Source organism: Aspergillus clavatus, genomic scaffold (genome assembly GCF_000002715.2).
Source record: "Aspergillus clavatus NRRL 1 1099423829794 genomic scaffold, whole genome shotgun sequence".
Taxonomy (NCBI): domain Eukaryota; kingdom Fungi; phylum Ascomycota; class Eurotiomycetes; order Eurotiales; family Aspergillaceae; genus Aspergillus; species Aspergillus clavatus.
In genome coordinates this window covers 283,862-297,000 of record NW_001517105.1, presented here as the reverse complement: position 1 = coordinate 297,000, position 13,139 = coordinate 283,862, and the positions used below count along the sequence as shown (strand labels likewise).

Sequence of the window (13,139 nt, the reverse complement as noted above, 5' to 3'; positions counted from 1 at the left end):
GCAGACTTGAGCTTCTAACACAGAGCTTACGAAGTTCAACTTAATACTAATATCTCTTTGCCGCCTCATTCCGCCGGGAATGAGTTCCCATCATGGCGTCCTTGACACTCTCGACCCTGGCTCTGCTAGTTCGAATACCAGCAGAAGATCCACGTCGACCGTCCGTCCTCGCAACCCCCGTCTGATATCGCTCGATGATGCTCCTGACGGAGACTATGGACGGCCAATGCTGTCCAGCGGACTCTCGACAACGACGCTCGCACGGGAATCTTCAACGATCCGATCACGAGGCGCCACCCCGTCCCCCCACACATCCCGCGGGGCGTCACCCCTTCCGATGCGGCATCCGTCGCGCGCGACCGAATCGCTGAATCGTGATAATCTGAATGGATACGGCGTCTCTCTAGGCGGCCTTAGCCAGACAACAGGCAAAGGACAGACCACCGTCGCTGATTCCTCGCGGGCCGCGGTCGACTTCTTGGATGCCTCTTGGACGTCGTTACAGAGCCTGGCTTCTTCATTCTTGGGAAGCGATATCGCCCGACCTGCGCCAAATGGAATTGTGCGTACCCATGTCCGGAAACATTCGCGACCAGATCCGTACATGAGGGAAGTTTCGAAGACGTCGACACTGTCGTCTTGGGGTCCATCGTCCACAACAGAGATCGGAGCTGGGACACAGGAGGAAAGACAGGCTCTGGTGCAGGCGAAGAAGCGCGAGGCTCTGCTTTTGGCAGATACGGGGCCTATCTCAAATCGCGACATCCGGCATAAGAGACGAGATTCCAGTGACCAGAATGGTCATTTGGCAATTGATCCGGAGCAAGATGAAGATGCTCTAGCGTATATACACCATGTCCAACCGAACGACAGCATCACAGGAGTCGCGATCAGATATGGTTGTCATCCCGCAATCTTCAGGAAGGCGAATGGGTTTTGGCCCAGCGATAGTATTCAGAGTCGGAAAACTGTCCTCTTGCCAGTTGCTGCCTGCACTGTGAAAGGACGGCCGATTCCTGTCTTCCCACAAGTTGATCTTCTCGGGAGTAACAATGCACATCACAATTCACTTGAGGATTTGAGCGGAAGCTCTATAGCCCCTACACTGGATTCGGATGCTCACACTTCATCCAATGAGGAGACATCAGCAGAACCGATGCCTGAGGTCGAGGGGGATAGGATCTGGCAGCATGAGTCGTGGGTCCAGATTGATGGATTTCCTGCGCGAGTTGAGATTGGCCGTGTTCCTCGAAAAGCTCTGGGATTCTTCCCACGTACACGACGAAAATCTGTGTCCTATACCGACTCCGAACCCCGCTCTCCAATATCTGGTCATGAAAGAACCGCAACCCTTTCCTCGACGCTCTCGTCACCGACTAACTCACCACCGATAAGACATGCTGTCGCACCGGATTGTCCCGATGTAGGTCCTCCCCGATCACGGACAATATCCTCATTCAAGCCGCGCCCACATCATCAGCGCCAACGTAGCAACATCCAGTTTGTCGGAACAGGCGTTGGCACGCTCGATCGCAGTGCGATGGCTCCAGGGCCGGCTCTTGATGGGCTAAGTAAGTTTGTCGCACAGCATCTGCCGAATCTAGCCCCTCCTCCAGCACCACAAGGGCTGCGGAGAACACCATCGGAATACGCGTCGGCTACAGTGCCTGGTCCCTCGACTAGCCTTGAGAATATCGGAGGTGCCGTTGAAGGCTGGGTGAGAAAGATGACAACCCGAGCGAAGGTTGGTCTCAGCGAACTACAGCAAGGAGCTCAAACGTATCAGAGCAATAGCTGGGGCGTGGGGACCCCAAGACGTGGGATGGGAGATTTGATTGAGTTGAATGATGGTTTGGAATCCAGAAACTCGCCCAACATCCCGAGTGTGAACCAGCGGAAACCTGATCTGAGTCGATCGGTATCAAGTTTGCATGATACCTCGTCATTGAGGGGACGATTCCGTAGCCCTTCATCGTCTGGAACGAGCAGGACTCGTACGGGTGAGACAGGCACGGGCTACGGAGATAGGGTCAAGGATGATTGACGTCCGACCAGTCAATTGTGGTCTCCACGACTTGCGTTCTCAATTCTAATGGCTCCAATATCGTTCGTCCATGTCTTGCATTGTATGAACAGCATGGCGTCGTCAGACAGCATCGTCGGTACATTGCGATTCCACTCCTGTTTATATGACTGCAGGGTGTCGGGATACCCGTTTCTTCCCTTGTTGCTTTGTGTCTCTGTATTTAGTGGAAAGCAGCATTCTTCATATACCTCACCATGGGACGTTAGCGTCTTTTATATTCAGCCTGTGCTCCTGCGCCAAAGGAATTCTATGTATACTGTAAATAATATTATGAAACATCAGCTAAGTCGCTCAACTGACTTGCCTTGTACCAAGTGCCCTGCCTATATGGTCTCATATAACTTCGGACTCTATTTGAAGCCAGAACAGAGCTTCTCTTACTACACCGTGTTTGTCTCGAATTCACTCAATTCCTACGACAAGATTTGAGCTCCTTTTAGGGCGCGAGAATCCTGCAGCTGTTCAACCAAGCATCAAAGCTCTGTCACTCTGCAGCGAAGCTGATACACGTACTGCAAACGGAGGAATTGAGGAGTGCCAGTTGGCGCTAACAAGCATCAAAACATTGCTTCTGAAAAAAGTTCCACCTATCGCGTGCTTCTCTTCTCTTCTTCGCCATCAAAATATACGCAATGCATCCACTTGCCCAAGATCTACTCCTCCGCAAGATTCTCAGTGACAGAACAGAGTAGAGCAACATGTTGCACAAAGCCTCTTCTCTTCCCTGGCTCACTATAGCCTTGAGTGTCTCGGCGATTGCACTCCCCGAGCCATAGAGTAGAAGCGCAATTGCCCAGGCCCCCCTCCCTCCCTTCCGGGGGGACTGCGACTCTTCGCACAGACGGGTCCAAAACCGTCTTCGTCGGCCGTTCCCTGCCCGAGTTCGAGCAAGAGGCGTTCCTCGGCATTAGACCCACGGGCGAGTCTGATCGGTGCTAACGGGAGACAAAGGTGCCTACAGAGTTCACGCTCATTCGGTTACCAACGGTGGTGACAACGAGGGTCTGTTCAGAGCAGGCAAGATTCTCGTGCGGTCCTCCTTCAATCTATGCGCTTACACAGTCCATAGCAATCATGGAGTTCGGAAACGCAGTTGGGCCCCCATGGAACGGCACGGACTGGCACCAGCCGATGTATGACCGGATAGTGAATAGAACTGGGTAAGTTGACATGCTGAAAAATATACTGCTTAAGCTAACATGCATAGCTGCTCGGCTTCCCCGGACACCCTCCAATGCCTCCGCGAGGTCCCATATGGAACCATCTACAACAATGCAAACGAAGGCCTTGAATGGTCCGCTGCCGTCGACGGCACCTTCTTCGAGGAATATCCCCAGATCAGTTATAGCGAGAGGGGACTAGCCAAGATCCCGATCCTCCTTGGAACCAACACGGACGAAGAGTGCATTGCGCAGCTCATCAGTACGTTTACCCGCTCAGTGCCAGGAAGCAGAACTGATACAGCTAGCCTCGAAACGCTGGGTCATCAACCGCGAGGAAGCCACGCAGCTGCTCACATACCACGCCAATGACCCTGCTCTGGAATGTCCGTACGGCTGGGGAAATGTGACATGGCCGAAGCTCGGGCTTATGTACAAACGCTATGCATCGATGGCGGGGGATCTGACCATGCGCGGACCGAGACGGCTACTGGCGCAGACCTTGGCCAGGTATGAGAAACAGGTGTACTCATACCGATGGGATGTAGCTGCCCTGAACACGAGTAGTACCATTGGCGTTGGGTATTTCGCAGAGGTGAGAACTAGATCCTTCATTTCGAGCCCTACAATGACTGAGCCTTTCATACTCGATAGATCCCCTTGTTCTTTTCGAATCCAGCGCAAGACATAACATAATGCCACTGGGAAGTGATCCTGTTCGTCTTGAGTTGGGCAACATGTCTGCTCGGATGTGGACTTCAATCGTCGCGGATCTGAGTCCAAATGGATATAAGGGTATGTTTCAATCTATGGGCCATTGGTAAGATTTCTGACAAGCGCAGTGCCCCATATACCTCACTGGCCAAGATATACACCTGGTAAGGAGGCTTCGAGCTTTGTCTTCCATCTTCCGAAGAAAGAGAGCTGTGTGGAACGGGACGACTACCGAGCGGATGGGATTAATTCCTTCAATACTATCGCACGATAGCTGCGCCTGAATGAGATTAGTGTGGTGGAATATAGGTTCAGAGGCATGAAGCACGAATGATGAAGAGTTTCGTTTTGCCATGCATCAACTGGTTTCAACTCTCGCCAACTGGTCACCAACTGGCAAACTTCACCCAAACCGTTTGAACCATCTTCATTGGCACTGCAACCTGCTATCAAGTAGCATTATGTTAATATATCGGGGCACAGCCTGTATACCCATTGAAATACGGCCTACTCCAAACAAGAACCCACACCAAGCAAACATCAGAACTGAACCGACTTGTCATTGATCCGAATGAGCTCGACCTCGCTAAACCCATCAGCAACACATACAGCACCACCAAGCTCACAAGACAAAAAAAAAACGGACGGACATACAAAACCAGTCCAGCATTCGGGGGGATCAATCCCGGAAAACCCCTGAGGACAAATCAATCAGTCCCTGCATATCCGTTTTTTTTTTTCCAAGCTGCGCGCGCGCGCGCACTTACTTCTCGCCGTAGGCATAGTCCCTAGTACACACCAAAAACCCCAAGCATCAACAACATCTTCATCTTCCCCACAAGCAGATTGCAATCAAACCAGGCTGGGAATTATGAACATACCCACTGATAGTCAGAATCGCCTTCTCCCCAAGACTCATCTGTGGAACGCCCTCGTCCCAGCCTGCCACCATGCATAAACATAAACATAAACATAAACCATACCACCCCTACCTTCCCCCCCCCACAAATCTTCCGCACCAAAAAGTAAACCAACCTTTGATAACCTCCCCCGCCCCAATCGTCGTCTCCAACGGGCCCCGACTCTTCGAACTATCGAACCTAGTGGCCCCGTTAAAAAGTCGCAGTCAATCGTCGGCAAAGGGGGTCATCTGCCGTACTCCTTGCCCATGTTGTGTTTCGCGGCCTTGGTGTCGTAGAGACAGCCTGTGTAGTTGATGGCGACCTTGTCGCCGTGTTGGGGGAAGTCGGTGCCGTTGCCCGGTCTGAGGGTTTCTTTTTCGACACCCATTTTGCGTAGTGGTCAGTGATTGTGTTAGGAGGCTGAGGGAAGAGGGTTTGTTTAAAGAGGAGTGAAGGGGTTGGTAAGGAGAGTGGATGAGGGGAGTAAGGTCATAGGCGTGTGTGTGTGTGTGTATCGGTTTGATGTAATCATTTCATAGACAGGCCCTGACAGCGGGGATTTTGGTTAGAATCCCTTTTGGATATGGGATCTCGGTTAGGTATTGGGAATATAGATCGATGGATGTTCGTGGTTATTGCTCAAGGTCAATGTCGGCCATCGAGACCTAGGATGAATCTCGTGTTATACCATCATCCCATAAGACATGTAGACAGTGAACAGGGTATAAATATGCATGTCCATCATTGCAGGTAAGCCGACCTATTATGTACAGGCACTGCCAACGGATCAAGCGGCTACTGCCAAAAGGACATCTTCTTCAGCTCATCCAGGTGGATCGAGCGAATCTGAGTCCGAGGGAATCGTTCATCCACACCCGGCCCATAACCCAGCTCCAGATAATGCAAAGTCAAAATACCAGCCTTCTCCATGAACGCCAGCACCCGGTGGAAGTTCAAACCCACCTGATCCAACCCATGGCTATCATCTGAGAGAACGAAGCGGCCTCCTCGTGCCAGGAATTCCTACCATCACTCAATAACAATCCCTCACAAAACCGAAAGAGGATAGACGCAAAAAAAAAAAAAAGAAGAGAGAAGAAGATGTGGGGAGGGAAGCAGAAGACCTACTCTGCAAATCTCCTCCTTGGGATACGGCTCACTCATCCCCTTCCGCAGCGCAGCCGAATTCAGCTCCAACATACCTCCATACCCAGCAATGAAGTCCAGATTCCGGAGCACGCGCTCCCACACCCCAGGCCATTGGCGGAAGCTGCGCTCCGGGTCATCACTCTTCAACCGGATGAGGTCAAAGTGGCCCACGAGCAGCGGTTTCAGCTGCTGCAGCATGTCCAGCTGCTCGTCGAAGTAGCGCTCGAACAGGCGCTCGTCAGAGCCGCCGGCGAGGTCACGCGCCTTCTCATACATCGGCCGGTCATAGTCGATGGGTACCTTGAGGGTGTGATGCACGGAGCCCATGAAGAACTCGAAGGGGAAGCGCGCGAGGGAGCGCTCGACCAGCGCGCGCGACTCCGGCCGGATCCAGTCGATCTCGTACCCGATCAGGACGTGGATCTGGTCGGCGTACTTCTCGCGCAGCCGGGTGGCTTCGGCGAAGTATGCGGCTTCGTTGGCGAGCATGGCGGCTTCGGTGTCGCCGGCTTCGATCTGGTGGGTTGGTCAGCTATGTTCCAGGGGTTCATGGAAACTAGCGAGGGGGGGGTTAACCTCTTCTGGGTACAGATCCTGCATGCCTCGGGGCATGTGTTCGGTTAAGCAGAAGACTTTGAACTTCTTTGCAATGGCTAGTTGGATGATCTCCTCGAGGGAGTCTTTGGCATGGCCGGGGCAGAACTGGCCCGAGTGGCTGTGGTGTGAGAAGGGCATGGCTGCTCAAGGTGATATGCTAGGAGTGATGGAAGCTAGATGTCAGACAAAGATGTAGAAGCTCTTGATCTGATATTAGTTTGAGCAGATCAGGTAGAAGTACGCAGATGTCACTAGAGGAACCAATAACCAGTGCCGTTAGTTCAACTGCGCGGAGAGGAATTGCCCCGCGGTTGCACTGTTAGTTTGGTGTACAAAAAGAATGAGGCAGCGATATCGGTTGGATATGAAGAATAAACCTAAAAGATATCTATGATTGATGTCTCGATAGACCCTGAAGTGGTCTAAGGATAATGGAGCGAGGAGATAATAACTATCTAACAGCAACCTTGCCCAGCAGTCATAGAAAATGTGAAGAGAGATCAGACCCACTGACTGCTCCATCTCCATCCAGAACGTCGTCGTTCGTCGCTACGGCTTGGAAGTAACTATAGTAGTATACCATCGACCAATTTCAGCTGTAGTAAGAGCAAGACAGATTCACTATACATTTATGCTGATGAAGAACTTCATTCGAATCATGATCATTGTTCCTCGAGGTATTATTCAAGTTGTTTATACCACAAGCTGATCCAAGGTTCGGAGCAGAGGGGGAACAGTGTTTATTAGATCATTGAAATCTTGAGTCACCATGATGATTATACTGAAGGAGTCTTGAGTTCTGACTTTCTGTCAAAGCAGCTTTATTTGAACAGCGTGCCAGCATCTCGTCCTAACAGATATTTGCATGAACCATCCGACTATCGTCAAAAACCCCAATAAATCCCCTCAGACAAACAAAAATGGACGCGGGTATCTACGAGCACAATCAAATTGATTACGATGCGTCGAGGTTTCCTACTCAAGAAAATCTTCTTTCACACGCCAAGGAACAGATTCTCCGGGCGACACAGAGCACAGATGTGTTGTATACGGATGTCAGCCCTGCCTGGGGGTCCAGTATCGCAGATTCCCTGATAGGCGACAGTGAAGTGAAAGGAAAATACGCACGGTAAATACCTCTCTGGTGTGCCGTCCTTAAGAATCCTCGTTGAGCTGCTAAGTACAGGGTCAATTACAACGTCGTGGCGGAAATGTTATGGTTACGGGTCGTCCACACCGAAATTCAGTGTTGTCATCAGGAATGGTTGAAACGGGAACTCTTTGAATGGATGCAAACAGGCTTGTTGAGCCAGGAAGAGCGTGACAAGTTCCATTGGTCGGTTGGGACCAGTAGGTTCACCTACTCGCTGTAGTTCCTCCTCTAACGAGTCTCACTAGCCATCAGATCCTTTTCCGGGGACTATCAGGGATCTCGAAAGGAGCCCGATCTGGTCATCCGGCCTATGCATCAACCGCTGCCCTCGATAGTGATGGAAAACGGGTGGAGTGGGCTAAACTTGCTCATGGCGACGGATGTGCGAGTCTGGCTTCTTGGGACGAATGCCAACGTCGTGATGAACTTGGAGTGGACAAAGACCCCTGATGGAGTTTCGGGAGCCATCAAGGTTTATAGTCGCAGCCAGGATGGTCTGCCACACCTTCGGCAGCGAGTGGTACCTGTGTCTCCCCCATTTCTGAGAGCAGCATTGACCTTCTCCAGGTTATCTTTCCCGCTGCAGCTGATAGCACCGAGAATATCAATATCACCCGCGAGGAGCTTTTTGGCCAGCATCTGCTCCCAGACACCAACCCAGAGGATATCCTTCCATTGAGCATGGATGGTCTCCGTCGGAAGGCGAAGGTGGCACTGGCTCGAATGGGTCTGGTTCCTGCCTAGCGAAGCTGAACGGGAGAATGCAGACTCTTTGATCCTAGGTTTCGCAAGGTGGCAAGATTGCTGTCATGTACACACTTCAATGGTACTTTTCCTTAGCTTAGGCTGCCTGATGGTGTCTTCCAGACCAGCTCAACTGCGAAACATAATCGTAATCGTAGATCACACCCCTCACTCAGCCGCAAGCACAGTCGCAACCACATACTCCCCATCATGCGAGATAGACAACTTGCCCACGCGCCCTCCCCCCTCCGCATCCAAGTACACCACCTCCGGCCGACCCTCGACGTCCCCCACCCTCACCAGGACATCTTTCCAAGAAACCGCCGCCGCGCCCGCAGGCGCAGCTTTGCGCGCAGCCTCCTTGGCCGCGAACCGGCCCGCGAGCCAGCGGGCCATATCTGTACTGATGTGTGCGGGGGCTGCGGTTGCGAATCTGGCGCGGAAGTCTTGTTGTTCGGGTTCGCTGAGGATGCGGCGGGTGAAGCGGTGGAGGTAGTTTCCTGGACGGTTGAGGAGGCGGGTGATTCGGGGGAGGTGGACGATGTCCGTCCCGATGTTGAGGAGGAAGGGGAATGGACGGGGCTTCATGGGTGTGGTTTGTATTCTGCTGTTTTGTCTTGTGGGATTATCGGGGAGGGGAGATGGTGATTGTTGATGGAGATGTTTTTGTGGAATCATGTGACTGGGTGAGTGGATTGGAGGCGCGTTGATAAATGGCTTACCAGGACTTGGTTTGAATGATGTGCGGGATGCGGTCTAGACACGGTTTGGCAATGCTTCCGTATCATTCGGTTCCTTGATAGGTTCGTAGACACGGTTGGCCTGATTACTGGGCTACGCTCACTACATCACCCAGCTCATGTGCTGAATTGCTTAGGCGGGGGAAGAAACCGTCCCACTTGAAGAAACAACCTCCAAATAGCGTATACCTCTATTATGTACAAGTCATCAGGTCCAGTGGAAGTGGATTCCCCCGTCCTCGTCATAGTCTCAGGTCTCAAATCCTGACACAGATCCCAGTTGCCGAGAAGACCGGAGCAGCCATGCTATGACAGCCCATCCAACACTCCCAGTCGTTTCGGGAGAAATATCCCAGGCCGAAACCGTATCCACTGGAGGTTATCCCGACCATATCTTTTTCGTCGAAGGGAGACAGACTCTTAATGATCAGCCTTCTTCTCCTCGCCGTTCACCTGCTTCAGGAAATCCCTGTTGCACCACATAGTTAGCCACGTCCCAGCAGGTGTTTCCAACAGTAATTTGCGACAGTAGTCCGACAGAAGAGCGATACACGCGAACGCGCGACGCTTCTAGCACAACGAGTCCATATCACTTGGCTAGGTGAGAACATACTGGATGAACTTCTCCTCATCGCTGGAAGAGGCCTGGATGGGGGGAGTGGTGCCCTGCTTCTTCTGGCCACCGCCGCGGGTGGAGAGGAAGATGCCACCGAAGAGGGTACCCATAACGCCCATGGCGAGCTAGACATTAACCGAGCAGTTGTTAGCGTTATCCTGTTACAATGGTCGACAGATGAGGTGAATCCGCCTCGGCCGTTCAACGGGAGCCATTGGCAGGGATGGCGTGGGAGAACGTACAACGTGGGAGCCGACCTGCTTGCCGGCGATCTGGTAGTAGGCGACCATGGTGATAGACTGGGAGGGGGTGCAAGTGATAACGGAGGGAAAGATGCGGCGGTTGGAGCTTCTGCGAGAGGGACCAGCGGAAGCAATCGTCAAAAGACGGCAGCGTTGGAAGTTGAACGGCGGCTGTGGCCTTGCCTGATTGGGTTAGGGTGCGATGCTGAGTCACCTCGAAGCTGTGCAGTCATGTGATATCACGTGCGGCTCCAGTTCAAATCAACCTCATTGTCATGTGATGTTCCGGCTCGGTCCGAATCCCATGACCGGCATCGGGAAGTTCCGCGGAATCATCACCAGCGATGGATTAATCCTACTCCGTAACTACTAATAATAATAACTAATTCCCAATAGTGGAATGATCATGAGAACGCAAGGCAATCGCTGAGAAAGGAGTTAGAACGTCATTTGTTAGAGCTTGATGCGCAATCAAACCACATCAATTCAACAATATAGCAGGGTGTAGAGTGGCAGTGCTGGACCAAGGGAAACACACGCGCTGAACCTCGGAGCGACATAGCTTAGCTTGGACACTGGGGATACATTTACTCCGTCACTACCAAATGCTACCCCCGGTTACTCCAGCTGCGCAAGCTGTTCGGACGCCGTGTGCGGGTGTTGGAAGCGAAATCATTGAGGTTGCAATTATTATATTAGATATTTTTTGTGCTGTGTTGGATTCTTATTATTTGTGCCTGAAATTCTATCTGTCGGTCGAATTATTCTTGCTCTCTACAACTTCATTTTCTAGCTCTGTAGCGTCTCCTCTCACTTCTTCTTCTACTTCTTTCGTTGTTGTTGCATTCTCCTGTCTAGCCTTCAGACACTCAGATCTCTCAATTCTACTCCTCTTCATCCAAAAGAATCGATCAGGAAGACGCTCGACAAGATGTTCTGGGGGAAGAAACACGACGAAGCTGAGGCTCAACCAGCAGACGCAGCAGAGCAGCTGAAAGTCATCCCTCGGGGCAAGCTGCCTCCTCAACTCCAGCAAATGGTCGATCAAGACGACGGGCTCTACGATGATCTCTACTCGTCCTAGTACGTCTTCCTTTCTCTTTCTCAACCGACATCTTCCTCGTTCAGCCGCGCAGCCACACTCCTGTCGCGTGTCCACTTCCTTTCGTGTATACCAAAAGCTATGATGGCATCATAGGCTCCGCCGTGTCCCCGCATATAAGCATATATAAACCCATGAACCCTCCCCCTCCCCGTCCGCACCGCACCACATACTATCGCAGGATCAAACCTTCCACCTAATGAAGAAGCAACACTAACATGGCCAGCTCCGTCGACTCCACCGACACCCCCTACCGGTACGCCGGTTACGCCAACCGCATCCGCACAATCCTGCTCTCCGCGCACCGCTACGTTGCCTACACCTCCGACATAGGCGAGTCGTTCCGCCCCGTCGCACACCCCTACCTCGTGCGCGCCGCCTACGGCGTCTCCTGGACGTACCTGATCGGCGACGTCGCCCACGAGGGCTACAAGGCCTACCTGCGCAACCAGCACGCCCTGGCCCCGCCCGGCGAGGCCTACAAGGACGCGAGCCACCTCTCGCCCGACCAGGTCGTGCGCGGCATGGCGACGGGGACCATGGGCGCGGCGGTGCGCGGCACCACCACCACCAACGCCAAGACCAGCGACAGCGGCGCCGAGCTCGCCCCCTGGCCTACGGCCCGCATCCCCCTCCTCGAGGACTACCGGGTGGTGATGGCGAAGCGCGCGATCTTCCAGAGCCTGGCGAGCATGGGCCTGCCGGCGTTCACGATCCACTCGGTGGTGAAGTACTCCGGCCGGATGATGAAGAATAACAAGAGCGTGTTTGTGCGCACATGGACGCCGATTGGTGTATGTTTCCCCCTCTCTCCCCTTTCCCCAATTCCTACTACCCCCCCCCCTTCTTCATCATATCTTGTGTATGATCAACACTAAACGGCAAACCAGCTCGGCCTCGCCGTCGTCCCTTTCCTCCCCTACATCTTCGACGAACCCGTCGACGAAGCCGTAAACTGGTCTTTCAAGACCGCCATCCGCGCCTACGCCGGCGACGACGCTGTCCGGCCCCTCCCCATCACCAGCCACGCACACACGAGCCCCGAAGAAGCCGCCGTGTTGGACGCCTATCTCAAGACGCAGGGCGCCGACGTGGGCGCCGGCGCCGCGGCGGAGAAGAATGTCTCCTGGGATGAGTATAAGGCTGAGCGGCGGAGGGCGAAGGAGGAGAGGCAGAGGGAGCGCGAGGCGGGTGGGGAGGCCGGGCCGTTAGCGTGGTTGGGGTGGAGGGGGGAGTCGAAGCGGAAGACGGAGTAGAGATGGAAGGATGGGGTTGAGTTGTTGTTGTTGTTTTAGTAGTGGTGGTGGTGGGCGCAGGTGATGCTTTTTTTCCCTTTGTTCAGCTTCGTCTGTGTTTGCATTCCATGGGTCCATGGACTGGAGTTCACGGCGCTCTCTACTCACTTGATACGGATTGGCTCTACTTACACACCTTTCCCCTGCGAAGCGAAGAGCTAGATGGATTTTGTATTCCTAGATATTGCACTACATGGGACTCAGCATTCTATATCAATCGACAATGAAACATTCATTCGGCATCCATGGCAACCTGGAACAACCCAGGAAGACTCGTTCACTCTACTCAAAATATACATCTGTACAACAACAAACAAAATAAAGGAAAGATCCAAAATATTTGACAGGGGACAGGGGAAGATACGGAGGGGGAGCAGTAAAGCATGGACGGCATCACTCGTCACAGATACCTACCACCCGTGGTGCAGAGCAGAGGAAGGAAAGATTTCTTTTTTTTTTTCCGGAGAAAATGAGGAGTGAGAAAAGTAATAATGATTCTGGTGTGGGAAGGTACTTCTCTTGTGGCACCATAAAGGAGAGTAAGAAGGTAAAATGAAGACCAATGTCTGGCAAGAACATATGGGGAATAAATATAAAAAAAAAAAATATGGTAGGTAGAAGGAAGATTGATACAGAAAA

General features: G+C 52.6%; 10 protein-coding genes across 10 annotated transcripts, besides 1 other annotated feature; 6 read left to right on the top strand and 4 right to left on the bottom strand.

Annotated features, from left to right (window-relative positions):
• Nucleotides 1-79: 79 nt before the first annotated feature.
• On the top strand, nt 80-2,044 carry ACLA_054430 (putative LysM domain protein; the record flags this gene model as incomplete). Its single annotated transcript, XM_001274821.1, has 1 exon — nt 80-2,044. One exon carries the CDS (start codon nt 80-82, stop codon nt 2,042-2,044), a length of 1,965 nt encoding a protein of 654 aa, XP_001274822.1.
• A 1,116-nt stretch (nt 2,045-3,160) lies between these two features.
• ACLA_054420 (uncharacterized protein) lies at nt 3,161-3,942 on the top strand (the record flags this gene model as incomplete). The annotated part of the gene is made up of 4 exons (XM_001274820.1): nt 3,161-3,246; nt 3,294-3,508; nt 3,555-3,841; nt 3,901-3,942. The coding sequence occupies 4 exons, from the start codon at nt 3,161-3,163 to the stop codon at nt 3,940-3,942; spliced, it is 630 nt and encodes a 209-aa protein (XP_001274821.1).
• ACLA_054410 (uncharacterized protein) lies at nt 3,942-4,234 on the top strand (the record flags this gene model as incomplete). The annotated part of the gene is made up of 2 exons (XM_001274819.1): nt 3,942-4,041; nt 4,089-4,234. The coding sequence occupies 2 exons, from the start codon at nt 3,942-3,944 to the stop codon at nt 4,232-4,234; spliced, it is 246 nt and encodes an 81-aa protein (XP_001274820.1).
• Nucleotides 4,235-4,500: 266 nt separating this feature from the next.
• Nucleotides 4,501-5,250, bottom strand: ACLA_054400 (FKBP-type peptidyl-prolyl cis-trans isomerase; the record flags this gene model as incomplete). The annotated part of the gene is made up of 6 exons (XM_001274818.1): nt 4,501-4,546; nt 4,615-4,656; nt 4,728-4,748; nt 4,842-4,902; nt 4,996-5,060; nt 5,120-5,250. The coding sequence occupies 6 exons, from the start codon at nt 5,248-5,250 to the stop codon at nt 4,501-4,503; spliced, it is 366 nt and encodes a 121-aa protein (XP_001274819.1).
• Nucleotides 4,915-4,938: a microsatellite.
• A 407-nt stretch (nt 5,251-5,657) lies between the features above and the next one.
• ACLA_054390 (histidinol-phosphatase) lies at nt 5,658-6,746 on the bottom strand (the record flags this gene model as incomplete). The annotated part of the gene is made up of 3 exons (XM_001274817.1): nt 5,658-5,885; nt 5,991-6,527; nt 6,588-6,746. 3 exons carry the CDS (start codon nt 6,744-6,746, stop codon nt 5,658-5,660), a joined length of 924 nt encoding a protein of 307 aa, XP_001274818.1.
• A 782-nt stretch (nt 6,747-7,528) lies between these two features.
• ACLA_054380 (uncharacterized protein) lies at nt 7,529-8,505 on the top strand (the record flags this gene model as incomplete). The annotated part of the gene is made up of 4 exons (XM_001274816.1): nt 7,529-7,737; nt 7,795-7,958; nt 8,007-8,281; nt 8,329-8,505. The coding sequence occupies 4 exons, from the start codon at nt 7,529-7,531 to the stop codon at nt 8,503-8,505; spliced, it is 825 nt and encodes a 274-aa protein (XP_001274817.1).
• A 168-nt stretch (nt 8,506-8,673) lies between these two features.
• ACLA_054370 (holo-ACP synthase) lies at nt 8,674-9,093 on the bottom strand (the record flags this gene model as incomplete). The annotated part of the gene is made up of 1 exon (XM_001274815.1): nt 8,674-9,093. The coding sequence occupies one exon, from the start codon at nt 9,091-9,093 to the stop codon at nt 8,674-8,676; it is 420 nt and encodes a 139-aa protein (XP_001274816.1).
• Nucleotides 9,094-9,665: 572 nt separating this feature from the next.
• On the bottom strand, nt 9,666-10,151 carry ACLA_054360 (ATP19 family protein; the record flags this gene model as incomplete). The annotated part of the gene is made up of 3 exons (XM_001274814.1): nt 9,666-9,714; nt 9,859-9,986; nt 10,104-10,151. 3 exons carry the CDS (start codon nt 10,149-10,151, stop codon nt 9,666-9,668), a joined length of 225 nt encoding a protein of 74 aa, XP_001274815.1.
• An 883-nt stretch (nt 10,152-11,034) lies between these two features.
• On the top strand, nt 11,035-11,187 carry ACLA_054350 (uncharacterized protein; the record flags this gene model as incomplete). Its single annotated transcript, XM_001274813.1, has 1 exon — nt 11,035-11,187. The coding sequence occupies one exon, from the start codon at nt 11,035-11,037 to the stop codon at nt 11,185-11,187; it is 153 nt and encodes a 50-aa protein (XP_001274814.1).
• A 236-nt stretch (nt 11,188-11,423) lies between these two features.
• ACLA_054340 (mitochondrial fission process 1 family protein) lies at nt 11,424-12,461 on the top strand (the record flags this gene model as incomplete). Its single annotated transcript, XM_001274812.1, has 2 exons — nt 11,424-11,999; nt 12,096-12,461. The coding sequence occupies 2 exons, from the start codon at nt 11,424-11,426 to the stop codon at nt 12,459-12,461; spliced, it is 942 nt and encodes a 313-aa protein (XP_001274813.1).
• Between the last annotated feature and the right edge of the window lie 678 nt (nt 12,462-13,139).